Source organism: Esox lucius, chromosome 15, assembly GCF_011004845.1.
Source record: "Esox lucius isolate fEsoLuc1 chromosome 15, fEsoLuc1.pri, whole genome shotgun sequence".
NCBI classification, from domain to species: domain Eukaryota; kingdom Metazoa; phylum Chordata; class Actinopteri; order Esociformes; family Esocidae; genus Esox; species Esox lucius.
Window position 1 is genome coordinate 22307847 of NC_047583.1, and position 16973 is coordinate 22324819.

General features: G+C 43.3%; 1 protein-coding gene across 1 annotated transcript in view; it reads left to right on the forward strand.

The window, feature by feature from the left end:
- Positions 1-15641, forward strand: part of clmn (calmin) — a 28003-nt gene extending 12362 nt beyond the window's left edge. Inside the window, exons 2-13 of the mRNA XM_010878752.4 lie at positions 5095-5156; positions 7065-7160; positions 8641-8724; positions 8840-8932; positions 9032-9225; positions 9403-9596; positions 9838-9920; positions 10410-12725; positions 13360-13547; positions 14006-14093; positions 14204-14262; positions 14939-15641. Of these exons, the coding sequence (XP_010877054.2) occupies positions 5095-5156; positions 7065-7160; positions 8641-8724; positions 8840-8932; positions 9032-9225; positions 9403-9596; positions 9838-9920; positions 10410-12725; positions 13360-13547; positions 14006-14093; positions 14204-14262; positions 14939-15080 (3599 nt within the window). The 3' untranslated portion in view covers positions 15081-15641. The remainder of the gene's footprint in view (positions 1-5094; positions 5157-7064; positions 7161-8640; positions 8725-8839; positions 8933-9031; positions 9226-9402; positions 9597-9837; positions 9921-10409; positions 12726-13359; positions 13548-14005; positions 14094-14203; positions 14263-14938) is intronic.
- The last annotated feature ends 1332 nt before the right edge of the window (positions 15642-16973 follow it).

Consider the following 16973-nt stretch of genomic DNA (forward strand, 5'->3'; position numbering starts at 1 on the left):
TTTGGTACATATCTGTTGTGAAATCTCCCACTAGACTGTGTCCACAATATTTTTTGTATCATTAGAACATTTGCCGCAAGCTAATACATTTTACAAGAACAATCCAAGATCCACTTTTGGTTCGCTCGGTTTTGTGTTGTTGAATTCACAAATCGCCTTGACGGAGAGTGGACAGAACAAGAGGAAAAGAAACAGAAAGTAAATCATCCTTTTCCTTATCTCACTTAGCCAAAATTGCTGGTGTCATTTCCTGGAATCAGTGTGGCTTTGTCCACTTCATTTTGGTGATGGACGAATGAACGAACAGTCTGGCAAAGCGCAACACAACACACTTGCTATAAAGAACCAGCAGCATGCAATGGTTTACATTCAAACACATATGTTCACACATTTTATTTACTATTCCTTTGGGTACCAAAAATGTATTCTCATTACCCCTAATCCTAATTGTAACCCTAAACCTTAACGTATCCGTAACCTTAAATCCATGCCTAAAATAGCAGTTTTAAGTGAGGATTGGCAAGAAGTCCTCACTTTCTCAGATTTTCCGAAGGTTAATATACATGAGGAGTTCTGGTCATACACACACATACACACAGTCCAACGATATGGGTCCAGATGCAGTGTGACTTAATCAAACACTACTGCGTCAAACACTACTCAGTCAAACACTACTGCATCAAACACTACTCAGTCAAACGCTACTCAGTCAAACATTACTGCATCAAACGCTACTCAGTCAAACGTTACTCAGTCAAACACTACTGCATCAAACACTGCTCAGTCAAACACTACTGTGTCAAAACACTACTCAGTCAAACGCTACTCAGTCAAACATTACTGCATCAAACGCTACTCAGTCAAACGTTACTCAGTCAATCACTAATGCATCAAACACTGCTCAGTCAAACACCACTGTGTCAAAACACTACTCAGTTAAACGTTACTCAGTCAAACACTACTGCATCAAACACTACTCAGTCAAACGTTACTCTGTCAAACACTACTGCATCAAACACTGCTCAGTCAAACACTACTGCGTCAAACACTACTCAGTCAAACACTACTGTGTCAAAACACTACTCAGTTAAACGTTACTCAGTCAAACACTACTGCATCAAACACTACTCAGTCAAACGTTACTCAGTCAAACATTACTGCATCAAACACTGCTCAGTCAAACACTACTGCATCAAACACTGCTCAGTCAAACACTGCTCAGTCAAACACTGCTCAGTCAAACACTACTCATCCGTCCGCCATAGTAAGTCACTCTCTGAGCCGAGATACATTGACCTTCTTGTCTGGCCCAGACTTTGTCACTCCTTGACAGAAACCAGAGCAGTACTGTATTTTGGATAATGTACCTGGAAAATAAGATCAACAGTTGTGGATGGCCGTGATTATTAATATGCCCAGTGGGCTGTTGGGTTTACTGACTAGCCACTCATTATATGTATTTTTCTTGGCTAATTTACCACAGAAATGTCTGCCAAATCTCGGTGTAACACAACTTCACAAAAACATACAGCTGTTCCACCTGGCCCTGCTGTTTTGCAAATTGTAGCCCGGTATTAAAGTTTTACTAACATCAGCCACACACATACAGCGATACACATACAGTCATCTGGAACCGAAATTGCTGTCAAGCCAGTAGAAAGGCATTTACCTCATCTGACAGGGTAGTGTCTCCGTGTAGCCTACGGGTTGGTACTTCTTGATATTCCTTATTAGTTTGTTAGACCTGCCACATCTGAGAAGTCAATCAAACTTACCAGTCTCAAAAATGTAAGATTGACACCAAAATAAACTCTTGAGATACAACTTAAAATTCTAGCAATTTGGCAAATTCACAGGCTATTGGCTATATACATGGTGTGCCAGTACCAAGTGCGTGTCCGGGGTAGATGTAGATAGCAGACTGGTGAGTTCATTACACTGTCACGTCTACAACGTCCTCTTTACAAGATGATTGAAATGGGTCCAGACAGTCCAGAATGATGGTATTTATGTGAGCCTTGACCAACATTTCAAAGCATTTCATAGCTACAAATGTGAGCACTACTGGACCATAGTCATTGAAGCAGTTTGCTTTAGATTTTTGGGGGGCACATACACTGTGGTAAACTCTTTGAAGCAAGTTATTATTACACACTGGGTCAGGGAGAGGTTAAAGATGTTAGTGAGGACACCTGCAACATGTTCTCCTCAGGCTCTAAGTAGATACCGTAATATTCTGCCTGGCCTTGAGGCCTTGCAAGTTTTTATGGAAGGCATTTAGCTCATCTGGTAGGATTGCGTAACTAGAGAGATTGCAGCTGAGTATCCGTTTGTAGTCTGGGGTAGCTTGCAAGCTCTGGCACATCCCACGGCTGTCACAGCCCGCATGGTCGGATTCAATCTTAGTCCTATCGGATTCAATGCTAGTCCTATTTGAATGCTAGCCAGTTCATGTAACCAAACAGATTTGTATCTTGCTGATTGTAAGCAGCAGATATGACTTTTAGATCAGTGCTTTTTTTATAAGCCTTCTGGTTACGACATTTGTGTACATTTGATCGGTGTAAAGTTGACGTAATTCTTGCATTTATTAATACAACCTGTGACCGCTGAACCTTGGTTCGTTTTCCAATTTGTGTTTGCCAAATAATCCTTCAGTTTCATTCACTGACACGAAGCAGGAGAATAAAGTTGGTGTCAGATTTGGTAAGGGTAGGTGGAGATGCCTTGTATCCATTATTTGGAGTTAAGGAAAGTTCCTAAAATATCCAGTTTTTCATCTGTAGATGCGCAGTTGACAAATTTCAGATCTGTTTAAGTCATTGGCTATGAGGAACACTAACCGTGGGTGCTGATTTCCTTCTTTGGACTCTACATCTCCTTGGTTGCGATCTTAGTGCTAGCGCTGGTTTGTGGTGGCATATAGATAACAGGTAAAACATGGCTGAGATCTCTTTTGGAAGAGTAGCTAACATGTTCTACAAAGTACTGTGACATATGTCATAAGTCAGGTGAGTAAAAAGTTGAGGCTTCTTTAAACGACTCTGCACCATCCATTTTATTAGACTAAGCAAAGAAGATAAAATAAAATAGAACAATTTAAGAGAATGTAAACATTTTATGAAGACTAATAGTCTTGTAAGCTTAGTGTAATATTACACACAGAAATACATGGAGAGTACAGTGTTCATTACTAAGCTTTCTTCTATAATCTCATGGGGGTTTCCTCCTGCTGCCTGCGACTAAAGCTCCTTCTCAGAGCAGGAGCGTGCTTTTGCTGCAGTGTCTCCCTCCATCTCAGTGTCTCTGTGTTTGTCTGTTCGTGTCTGTGTCGCTGAGGCTGAGAGTGTGTGCAGATGTATAACTTGTGTACCAAAAATCTCTGCAAGGATATTAAAACAAGGAACATTTTACCTTGTGGAGGCATTTCCAGTCCCCATTGGGGAATTGACTACATAAGGCTTTGAGGATAGGTTTCTGTTAACATTAGCATTGGGGTAAGGGTTAATATTAGGTCTACAGTTAAAGTTGGGGGTAAGGAGCTGGATTTAGAGTTAAAGGTTCAGGTTATGTTTAGGGGTTATGGTTAAGGATATTAGGATTTTGAATGGGAATTGTTTTTGTGTGTTTGTGTGTGTTTAAGTCACTGAGCTTATGGCATTTCTCTATAATGAGGTGGCCTTTTCCCAGCGCTCCAGCTGATTGCCAGCAACTGACCAGAAATCAGACAGTAACCAGCCTTTAGTCATAAAAACACAAAGAGTCTAGCTAGTCTTGGCTTGGGTTCCAGAGACAGCTTTCAGCACTCAGCTGTGACAGAGAGGAAGAAACAGTGTGTGTGAAACAGGGAGAGAGAGGCCTACTGAGGGCCCATTGATAAAAGGAGGTCCAAAGCTCCAGATTGAAAGGTTTTGGGGAAAAAAGAACTAGCAATCATTCTATGTTTGTGCTTTGCTCAGTGAGGTAAAGGAGTTCCTATATTGGTCAATAAACACCTAATTTTACAACCAAGCCATAACAGGGGATTGAAGAGATGAATTGCCTGGTGCCTAGTCGGGGCCAAAAGGTATTAAAAGAATATAAAAAAGATGATGATTTCCCTTCTGTGGTTTTTATTACGTTTTGTTCATGCAGCACATTATTAGCCTGGTCTCCAATCTGTTTGTGCCCTCTTGCCAACTGCTTATGGAATGATCATGTTTGACTTGACAATATAAATGGAGAATATAAGATCTAGACAGATCTGGGACCAGGCTAGGGGTATTCGACATCTTCTCTTTACTACGTGATTAGTTACTACTACCCACAGTTGCTCGCTGTCATAAATATTTCTTCACACTCCAGCATGGCTGTCAGTTGAACTTACCATCAGGGGAATTGCAGTGGTAACAGTAGTTGTATCCATGGTTACTACTACAGGGTCCCTCCCACTCTTCCTCCTGCCATTCATCATCCATCACCTACTTCCTGTAGTCTTGTTGCTACCATGGCAACGTCCATTATTTACATCCAAAGCTTCCGTCCTGTAAGAACCGTAGAATTACACTCATAGATATCCATGATTATACTACTCCCTGCATCGGAAAGGGGGGCAGATAAGTTATGGAGTGAAGGTACTTTATCATTGGCGGCTAGATGACTATATTCATGTGTTTGGTTTAATGTTACCCCTGTGAGTCATTAGAATATGCACCAACAAACACATTATAAAAGAGAGCAAGAACACCCAAGAGTCATGGTTTATGTGTGTTTATGTGTGTGTTCATGTGTGTGCTTTTGCATGCTATGTTCACCCTTTGTATGGAGTGTTGACAAGTCATGGCTGCAGGGTTGATGCAGTTCTGATTAATGATTAGCTTTGTGTGACAAATGGAACTCTATCTCAAAACCCTATGTAGTACACTACTTTTGAACAAATCCCTATTGGCCCTGGTTAAGAGTAGATCACTGCATAGGGACCTGAGGGCTACTTGGGACGTAAGCTGGAATTAGAGGATGCTGTTGCATGGCTTGTATTTCTCTGGATTCACATCTTTTATTCAGAGCCTCCTTATTCACATTCTCCTTTTTGTTTTTGTTGCTTTTCTCTTGCAGTTGAAAGAGAAGTCGTTCAGAAGAGGACATTTACAAGATGGATGAATCTACATTTGGAGAAGGTAAATTAATCTGTAGATCCATTCTGGGTCCATTTAATTGAAATTCCAATAGTTATTTTCTAGGAGAACATTCTTTACTTTGGAATTTCTGTTTACTTCCTGTTAATTTTCTTAATTAAAATGGAATTGACCTCAGTTCTTTTTTCAAGCCATTCTTAAAACAAATCTTAACTGGCCTAGCATCACAAACTTGACTATAAGAATGAATTCCTAAACTTGGGTTACTTTTTTAAAAACATTTTTAGTGCTTCTCATTTCTATTTTACTGCTCTCTCTTACAACAATGAAGACCATACCTCACACAAACAAAGAGTTGTAGCCTCCCCTTCTGCCCTATTTATTATAAATGGATGTAGAGGACCTGCTAATGCAGAGAGCGACAGCAGTAAAAATGCACTAGCCTGTAAATGCTTATCTGATAGAATGTGTTGATGCTAGCTGCCTGCCCTGGAGGGTTTCACCTCCCCTTCCCTTTAATGTTGTACACTTTCCAAATAGAACCCTTTTCTTTATAGGGTGCCTTTCCTAATAAGGCTTTGTCAAAAGTAGTGCACTATATAGGGCACACGGCGCCATTATCAGCTGTAGCTTCCATGTATACTAGCATATGCTAAACTAAATTTGCCATTTTACTGTGTTGGCAGAACTTGCTAGACTAGAAGGAATCGGTCACTCTTGTAAGGTCCTCATTTCATCTCAGGGTGTATTGTATAATTTGAGAGAAGGTTTTTTTTCTCTGACTGAATAGAATTCCTGAACACATTTCCAAGGAACCATGGCCAGCAGGCCCATACATACTTGACATCTGTCTGTTCACCTACTGTACACGTACCCTCAGTGGTTTCGTATTGCCCACTCTCTCAAGCACACACACTCGTGCACGCTCTTTTTCCGAATCTTTTTTATCTTCCCTCTCTTTAACCGTCTCTGTCTCTCTCCCTCTCACACACGCACAAACACACATGCACAAACACTTGTTTTGCTATACTATGTGGGGTCTTTTTGGGGACCAAAATGGACTCAGATTAAAAATCATATTTTCCATAACACCTAACCCTAAAACTAATCCTATCTTTAATCCTTACCCCAAAACTTGAACATAATCACTAAGCTTAATTCTTATATACACATAATTATAATCGTAACCTTAAACCCAAGCCTAAAATAGCCCTTTTTACTATTGAGGCCAGACAAAATGTTCTTCAGCTGATTTCCCATGGGTTGTGGAAACTTCTGTAAATACACGTACAGCCAGACAGACTGACATAGTCAATCTGACACAACATACCGCACAGTGAGTTCCATTATCTTTATACCTAGTTTGCATTTGCATGGTCTTGTTATGCTTCTAAGGTTTCAGAGAGCAGAGGACTGAGATGTTAACAGAGCAAAGCCATAGGTCAGGGGGATTCAGGCTGGGACTTGGTGTGACTGAGAGTCCAAACAGTGATGAAGCCTTTGTTTCTCTTACACAATGGGCCTCTTTTCTCTGGCACTCAGTCTGGCGTTGCATCCAATCTCTGACCCATTATTTAACAATCATATGTTTGTCCCCTGAGTTTCAAGGGAAAGTATTTCTCACTCAGTTACTGTTCTCGAGTATGCGTTCAGATGTTCTGGAGATTGGTTTATGCATGGTTTGGTTGAATGTAATATTTATTACTTAAGAACTGTTTTGACAGGCTTCTCATTATACTGAGAACATCCATATTTAACAATTAGTGTCCTTCCAGCATTAAATCAACACCAGGGAAATGCCATAGTGGTCATTATTCAACATGAATTATTGGTCCGACATCAGACGTTCCTACTTTTGGAGCATAACTGTCTATTCAGGGAGACCAACATTTATTTACTTTTCATCAGGGCTGTTGAAATATGAACTCTCTTCTCCCCTCTGGTTTTCAGTGTACTCCTCCATTGGAGGTGAACGACCTGTTCAGAGATATCCAAGATGGACGTATTCTCATGGCTCTGCTTGAGGAACTTTCCGGGTGCAAGTTGGTGAGATTTTTCTTTCAAACGATATAACAACCTCTACACACACTATTCAGATGCTAGTGATGTTTATTCGTTTGTTGATTCACAAATTACACCATGTAGAGCAGAGGTGTCAAACCGGTTCCACGGAGGGCCGAGTGTCTGCAGGTTTTTGCTCTCTCCTTGTACTTGATTGGTTAATTAGGTCACTGATTGGTTAGTTTCTACCCTCACCTGGTTGTGTAGGTATGAACTAGGAACCAATTTATAGGAAAAACCAAAGACCTGCAGACACTCGGCCCTTTGTGGAACCGGTTTGACACCTGTGATGTAGAGTATGGGCCCTGGTCCAAAGTATTGCACTAGGTACAGTGCCCTCCACAATTATTGGCACTCAAGGTAAATATGAATAAGGATATGCTGTGAGAAAAATGGCATTGTTTTCAGCTTGATCTTACACTCAAAAAATTGGATGTATTTAACCTTTAATTGAGTCAAAGGGTTGTCATCCTCACAATCATTGGTCCTCTGCATTTAGTACTTTGTGCTCCTTCCCTTTGCTAAGATAACAGCTCTGAGTGTCCTCCTATAATGTTTGATGATGTGGGAGAACCCATAGTAAGAGATTTGAGACCATTCCTCCATACAGAATCTCTCCAGATCTTTCAGAGTCCTTTCTCCTCACTTGTGGACTGTCCTCATCTGCTCACCCCACGTTTTCAATGGTATTTAGGTCAGGGGGCTCTGACTGCCATTACAAAAGTTTGATCCAGATAGGTTGTGGCCCAAAATGTCTTCATACATGATGTAGGCCATGTGGTCATGTATCCAAACAAGGTTCCCAGGAGATTTGGAAGTAAAACACACCCTCAACATCACATATCCACCACCATACTTCACAGTTGGTATGAGGTTATTTTCTGCTTGACCATGGCTCTTTTCCCATCAAACTCACCTCTGGGGATGCCAGAAAGCTAAATTTTGTTCTCATCAGACCATGTGGTTCCAAACAAAGTTCCAATGACATTTAGCAAACTCCAGTGGAAATGGTTATTTTAGGCAGGTAGCCTAAAAATGAAATGTGTGCTCTATGACGTGTGTCCGGTGTATAAAATTAATTTTAAGTGGACTGTATGTGATTCGGCACCTCCCTATCTTAATAATATTTTAAATGCATTTCTTGAAATTCTACAAATTCTCCAAGGATATGTTTGTTATTTTAAAGGTAATTTCCTGAAATTCTAAAAGATGTTCCATGATGCTAAATACAATGGCTCTGCAAACATTGCATACACTTTCAGGATTTTAGATGTATCAGTAATAATATATAATTATTGTGACTAAAATTGGGGGCAAAATTACATATCACATTGTTTTACTAGACCTTGTTTTTAGATATCCATCAGTTATAGGCTACATTAAAATAAATATTTGTGTGTAAGATCATGCTGATAAACAACAAAATAACACACCCGTTGATACTTGTATGGCTGTTGTCCTACAGCTTCATGGATGGAAACAGTCATCACATCGCATCTTCAGACTGAACAACATCGCAAAGGTCCTCACCTTCCTAGAGGAGAGAAATGTGAGTCAATCACAGACAGACACCTACTGTATGGCTAACACAGACGATCACAAATGACCAATCACGTATGAATGAACATTTCTAATAAACATCCTTAAAATCTTTACCTGCTCAGGTGAAGCTGGTCAGTATTGACGCTGCAGATGTCGCCGATGGCAACTCTTCCATTGTTCTCGGACTCATCTGGAATATCATCCTGTTTTTCCAGGTAAAAATGTTTTCTCTCTGTATTTCTGTCTCTCCCAACCTATTCTCCGGGAGAAATTAAAATCATGTAATAAGGGCCTCCTCTCCTCTCCTATCCCAGATTAAGGAGCTGACCGGGAACATTAGGAGCCAGTTTCCCTCATCCTCAAGTCTGTCCTCGCTCCCCACCAGCTCCGACTCTGACACCTCCCTCTCTAGCACGCCCTCTGATGAAAGGCCACGCTCAAGTGCCATGCGGGATCATGGGAAGGCCATCAAGACGCTCCTGCAGTGGGTCCAGAGACGTACCAGGAAGTGAGTGATGATGGCGTATGTCAAATTCAAAAGAGATTAACTCAGAAATATAATTCAGTATTTGGTTAACCTTTTTAAAAACAGTACAGTCAAAGGCAAACACAGTACTGTAGTGTTTAAAATGTTTTACTGCAAATTAATTCAAGGGTTAGTAAGAGACTGGTCTGTGTGTGTCAGGTACGGTGTGGCGGTGCAAGACTTTGGGAAGAGCTGGACCAGTGGTCTGGCTTTCCTGGCCGTCATTAAGTCCGTTGACTCCAGCCTGGTGGACATGAGGAGAGCTCTGCTGAGGACAGCCAAGGAGAACCTAGAGGAGGCCTTCAGGACTGCCCACTACAGCCTAGGCATACCTAGACTGTTGGAACCAGAGGGTAAACTACTCACCCCAGTTCAGTTCCCTCCATCCACATTCAGTCAGACTTCCGACAAGGGGCATTTATGTTAACGCTGCACAGCGTCATATGTCTGATACAGCAGTTGCCTCAACTGTTAAACAAGATGACATGAACAGATCTGTCACCATGCTACAGTTATACAGCGCAAGCAGAGCGCATTAGAAGATGAACCACTCAAGTTCTTATTCTATTATTCCCACACCTTCCACTACTACAGACGTCACCATCAACCCACCAGACGAGCAATCCATCATGACCTACGTGTCCCAGTTCCTTGAGCACTTCCCCGGGATGGAAGAGGTAAGAGATTCTGCGTCCCAAATGTCGCATCTGTCTATACATAGTGTACATAGGACTAGACAAAAGTAGTGCACTATATAGGGAATGTGGTGCTATTTGGAACACTATCAGTGTCAGAGTTAGTCAGAGTGACTGACTAACTCGTGATTTATCTGCTGCACAGTTCGAACAAACCAATAGATCGGGTGTTGAAGTCACGTTGGCCTGCAGGCTACATTCAGTCTTCACTCAGGTTTTGGGGAGACATTTCATATGGATTATATTTTCTTGCATTTCCAATTCGGAATTTTATTTTCCTCAATCCACTGCTTTTGGAGTATCCGATGATCACAGACTATCTAGTTTTGGTTTCAGTGAGCACAAGCGAGCTGGAACGAGTAAAAAGATAATCCGTCCATTTTCATTTCTACACCATTTGACGGTCCCACACTAGATTCAGAAACCACAGATAACATTATCACCATCTTTCCCACTCGCTCCCTCTCTTAGCCGCTGGAGAATGTATCTGATGTCATACAGAGGAGTGTGTCGTCAGGCAGACTCAGCTGTCGTGTCAACGATTCCTCCCATGACCTGCGGAATGGCATCCACCGGAGCCGGGGCCGAGAGAGGCCCTGTGTGGTCCGGAGGGACTGGGTCCAGCCCCCGCCCAAAATCCTCATCTCATCCGTTTCCGAGGAGCTCAAGTCCCCCACATCCCCACTGGCGGTGGAACGCTCCTGGGTCACTGAAGGCTCGTTGGTTGGGTCCAAACCCAGCCCTCTGCGGCCGTCCTTTGTCGATTCTGTCATCAGCTCTGTGTCCTCAGACTCAATGGTCAGCGACTCGGTGATGGGTTCGCCGGACTCCTGTTGGGAGGGCCTGCCGAGCGAGTCGGCGACGCCGGATCGGTTTGTGGAGAGCCGTAGCGACGGGTCGCTATCCGACAGCGGGGTATCCTGGGAAATGAACGTCCCTGCCTCCACGCCACATGATACCACACCCGATCTGGAGGATCCCTGGCCGGTGAGAACGGAGAAAGCGCGGGATGAGGAGCTGTTTATCGACGAGGGGAACTACTCGCTCCGGTCAGTGGAAAGCACACAGGACAGGGTCAAAACCACCGCAGGTCAAGAAGAGAGGAAGAAAGAGACCAAATACGATGAGGACGAGGAAAGGGCCAAGAGAGAGGAAGAGGAGGCTTATAGCTACATACTGGACCTGAGTGAGGACAAAGCAGCCAAGCCTAATCAAAGTGAAGGGAAGAAACTAACCGAAAGTGACTCAGAACTAATGGACACCAGCATGGGTCAGTGTAATGAAGCAAACAAGAAGCAGGTGCTGCCATCTTTAGAGTTCTCTGACCAGCCACAGCTGGATGACTCTGAGCAGATGAAGGAAAGTGTATGTGCAGTTGAAAATGTCCATCATAAGGTGCCCAGTGAGCAGGGTGGTGTCTCGGAAAGAACGGTCAGATCAGAATGCGCCAAGAAGGAAACGGTGGAACCATCTAGAGGTTCCAGCAAGGCTGTAAACCCTGTGGATGAGTTTGCTCCGGAACGTTCTGATAAAACAGAGGGTCACTTTGATGCGACTGACAGAGTTGAGACAGAAAACAGACACTCGGGGCGGCACAGAGATGGGGAACGGGCCCTGGTGTTGTCGGAGGAAAGGCACAAGCCGGTCACAGAAGACTCAAAAACACAAGAGAGGAGAACGGATGTTCCCAACGGCCACATAGAGTCACAGAAAAACACCACGGCACAGGCTGAGGTCACTGAGCCGATGCAATCACAACCCTACATGGAGATGGACCAGTGCCGGACCATCCAGGTGGGTCCCTCAGACCCAGGTCCGGACCTTGACACGGAGAGCCAAACCGGGCCTACTGGTGCCTGCACTGATGTTTGGAAAAGATCTACAGAGGCCCAGAGCCCGGGGAGAGATGTAGGAGCGGGGGTTGAAGACCCAGACATGCATGAGGACCCCGTAGGCGGCTTAGTTGAGAGGACTGAAAAGCATGAGAGCGCCCCTTGTGTTGAGGAGGCTACAGTGAATGTGAAAGCTTCGCAGGAGGGGAGAGGTGCAGAAAACAGCCATGACAGGGTGGGTGCTACTGGTTCTGGGGCCACACCCAACACAGAGACAGAAGTGAAGGTCTCCCATCAGGGCAAGTCTGTGTCCATTACCTTAATTAACCCTGGGCTGGTCCTTTCTGGGGCAGTTCCTCACACTCCTCTCCCTGACATGCCCAACCAGAACCAGTGTACATCACAACCGCCTAGTCTGGAGGAGAGAGATCCAGAACAGGACACTGGGGATCAGGCTGATGGCGGGTGTAGTCAGACAGAGGCTTCTACTGCTCAAGAGGCCGGGGTGGAAAAGACTGAAGCTAAGACTGTCTTTGTGAGGAACAGTTCTTTGGAAAAGCCTGACGTTGAACCAATGCACTTATCGAATGTCGACAGTGCTGTTGACAGGACTGGGGATCCTGAGGAGCCAACGGCTCTGGGTGAGACACTTGACCCAATGGACCTATTCTACCCAGATACAGAAGACTGTGGGACCACAGAGGAGCCAGAGGAGGAGGCGGAGACATCGGCGTGGTCCTCCTTCAGCAAGTCAGTGGAAACCTGGCCGTCCACCTTCAGCGTTGCAGCTCTGCAACCAGCCCCGTCCTCCGACACGCAGAAACATGCCGAGAGGCATGCCGATTCACACACACGTACCCAGACTGAGACACACACAGAGACAGACAGTCAAACAGATTCACACACTGAAAGCCAGCTGGAACAGGAGCAACTGGGAGAGGTGTCGACCTTGCAGGTAAGCCAGTGTTTATAGAAAGCAACGACAGATCTGAATCGACATGTTTGTGTGTCGCGCGTGTCCGTCCTGCGCACGTTCGTGTACAGTGTGATCCAGACAACGGCAGACAACAACAGTGACGCAATATTTCACACAGACCCAAGCAGCGCTAGGTCACTGCCACCATCTCATTAAAGGCAGCAATCTGTCTGATTGTGTTTGTCACCCTGCTTCCTGGCTCATATTTGAGGTGATTGGATGGGCCTATCTAATAAATTAAGTAGTGTTTTGGTGCCCTGTGTTCTGACCCAAATCTGAACCTCTATGAGTGATTGAGAAGCAGGTGACGATAGTGATTTAAGTGAGTGAGCTGTGATATCAACTGTTCTAAAACTATAGCATACTGACTCACATTGAGCAGTGAGTTCATAAACCGAATGTACTCACCACAAACTGGAAATCATTTCAGAACATTATCAAGGTTATAAAGTTCAACCCACATAATTTGAGATATTTTCGAATCAAGTGCCCAACGCTTGTCTGTGATTTCCCACTACCTGTTTACACACTCTGTCATTCCATCTATACCACAATGCTACCCAGAAAGTCCCTCTCTGAAGTACTCTGTTCCCAACATATTGTGTGCACCCAGGAAGTTGATGTGAGGGAAGACATGGGACCTTCAGACGCCCAAGAAATGTACTCCATGATGGGGGATCAGACAGCGGGAGATTGGGGTGTGGTGGAGGAGGAGGAGATGGAAGCTGAGCCCGGCGAGCTCAGCAGAACCAACGAAGAGAGGCCGACTTCTGCTGCCAGGGAAAACAATGAGACTGTGAGGTAGGAGTCTATTCTTAGGCTTCTGGTACAACTGGTCTGATTCCCAAATGGCACCCTCTTCCCTTTATAGTGAACAAATATGAGGTATGGTCAGAAGTAGTGCACTATATGAATTAGGGTATGACTCGGACACGGCCTGGGAAACATAGCGCTCGTCCCTCCCTGTTTGACAGAGCAAATTGCCTTAAATGTACCTGAATGGTTTAAACTACTCCGGCTCGAAATTATGTTGCTTTTTGCTATCGACTTAAATGCAGGAAAATGTACGTTACTCTATCGTCCTTTCTACAATATCTGTAAAAAAAAAAAAATTGGGCCTTTGCTCTAAATTGATGTTCATAATTTTTTTATCTAACATAGCATTAACTATTTTTTAACTGTCCTCTTTCTACATCTTGCTGTCTCACTCTCTCTCTCTCAAACTATCTCTCCTTTTCTCTCTTACTCTCTCTGTGCAGGAGTAATGCGGACACTGATGAAGCCATTGATGGACTTCATCCGTGTTCTACACCACTAAACCTGAAGATGAGGTCTGAATCTCATGAGGTTAGTTGTAAAATATTTCAGATATCTTGTAAGAAAACATAACTACTCGCTATATACCTCATTTATTCATAATTATTTTATATTATAACACACAACCCTCTCTTCCATAGAAGGAAAACCAGAAGGGCACGGCATTCAGCCGATCCGAACGCACCAAATCTGACGCCAGGTAAGAGTATGAGTCAGTAGGCCCCGAAGGGCTTGCTGTACCATGACTGTTCACACAGTTACAGGCTCTTCTGGTCAGAACAGATGGTTGTTGCCTTCCCTTGTCTGAGCGCATCGTCTCCGGGTCGGACTATCCTTGTCGTTGCCATGACAACCCTTCTGTTTGAGCGCTCAGGTGAGTCACCGCGGGAGTCTGATATTCAACAGATGTCACCCTGGATGGGGCTCGACTCAGCTGGCACTGGAGGGACTGTGTGAATTGTTTACATGGTTGCGTCATCTAGGGGGACGTGCATGACACATCACCCTGCAGGGAATAGGATGCCATTTGGGATTTAGACACACGGGTGTGTGGATGGGATATTCAGTAACTAGGAGCCCATAGGTGTTCCTGCTCCGGTCAATTTGAAACATTCGGGAACCAAGTCCAACAGTGGTTGTATCAGACAGCTGGGTAATAGAGTATGTGCAATAGTTCAAGTCAAGTGTTACTAACAGCTGTTTGACAGACACAATGAATGATATGTGTATTTTAAGTCATTAAAGACATCAAAAAAAGATGTCAAAATACTTGCTGTTTATGTTGACGTTCTGTTCATTTGTTTGGTTTTGGTGGTCTAAACCACACACTCTTTCCCTCTCTCTCTCTCTCTCTGTGTGTGTGTGTGTGTGTTTAGCTGGCGGGAAGTGAGGACAGGGACAACGCTGACTGAGTACTACATTCTCCTGTTGCTGTGGCTACTCCTGTACTGCCTGTTGGTGCTACCACAGATCGACTACAGAGGCCTGCCACGTCTTCTGCTCAATCTGGACAAATAAACACACGCATTCTGCTGTACACACCGCGAACATGTCACACAGACTCAACACAGGACTACAACACACACCTACATTCTGATGCATGCACACTGTCATAAACACATACCGATACGCATGTATCACACAGCTTATACCCACACCTATTCTTACACACACACACAACAAACATACTGTACACACACTATTTCATACAGATATGCACCAACTCAAGCACGCACACCACACACACTTTGCTATCTTCTCAAGTCAACATCTGCCCCCGCCCACATTGCCCCCTTACTGTTTTCTTTTCAGCACATTTCGTATCGACAGCAAATGAAGGCTTGTTTCCTCAGAATCCCAGAATAATTTATAAAGCTTTTTAAAGATTCTGTTCTTAGGCTTGTAATGTGGCTTAAACTGATATGCTTAAATTGTAAAGACAAAACCATAACATAGTACATTTCTCTGAGTTCATTGATGTACAAAGCGAGAAGCCCTCTAAGAGTATAGAATTGTGCAGTGCACATTATCTGTTTTTTTGTGCAGATAGTTTATGGATACAGTTTATGAACATTTGCAGTGGCCCAGTTATGTACATTTAGTTTATGGAATATCATGTAGTTTGTTTAATAATGATTCATAGGCCACACGTAGGCCACCGTCCAAAGGGTTCACAAATATCCAAATGCACGCCTGTCACGCCCTGGCACGGCAGGCTTGCTGTGCCAGTAAGATCCAACGCCCTCTCTCCTTCGTTTGGATCACGGACACTGGTTCTGTTGTTTATCGTCGTCACCTGTTTCCCTAATCACTGTTCCTGTTTAAGTTCCTCCTGTCCCAGTGTCAGTCTTGGTTTGGCGCACGCCTTTTGTTTTGGTTCTTCTGTTCAGTCCTGTCTAGTTGTGTCGTGTTTCTTTTGTTATAATTCAAGTTCAGTTATTAAATGTCTTCCAATCTCCCTGCGCTTGTGTCCGTGCCTCAGAAACTGTGACAACATCCTCTAAAAATTCCCAACCGAAGCCTACTCTGTACACTTAGATGTGTTTAAATGAAATTTGAAATCATATGAAAGCCAACCACTGTTAGGTGTATGCCTTTTGGACTAGGATAAGACTTCAGGATACATCTGATTATGTCCTTGTTGTGGCCAATGAGTTATGCACAGAGGTATGTACAGATTTAAGGTGATGTACTTTACAACCTCTATTAAGTCCTACATTTATTAATGTACTGTGTTCTCTAATAGAAAACAATATTTTTCTTACGTTAATCTCTGTGGATTCTGCAGGAGCTTGGGAGTGTCGGTTGTGTGTTGATTGTGAGGCTTGGAGTGTGTCAGTTGCACTTTTTGAAACAGTATGTGAACTCCCAAAGATACAGTGTTTAGAAATACTGGAATTAATAAGACACAATCAGCAAATTATGAAAATAGTTTTAACATACATATGAAGTAGTTATGAAGCGACAATTTGTGTTTACTAATAATATGATGGATGTATTAGTATTTTCAGAATGCTGGAGGAATACAATCTTTTTAATCTTTATGGATCAGTTGAGAATACAATCAATGGATTTTTAAAGTTTGATGATAAATTAATTTCATTGTAAAATCAAATGTTTGTATGCCTGTGGGTTGTTTTTTAATGTGCTCTTATTGATTCAGCTGTGCTTGAGCTTGAGACCTTCAATAAAAAGAGAATGCTTTATGATTATCGTTACAATGTCTGTTTGAATACATTGTCAGTGATTTTTTTATGTTTTGTGGGTATTTTGATTCTTTATTGAAGGTATGAGGTGACTCAGATAGGTGGGAAGCAGACTGAAGGATTACAGCCAATATAACATGGCTACCTGATGTGTCATGCATAAGACTCACAGCTCTTATGCAAGGTACAGTGGGGAGAACAAGTA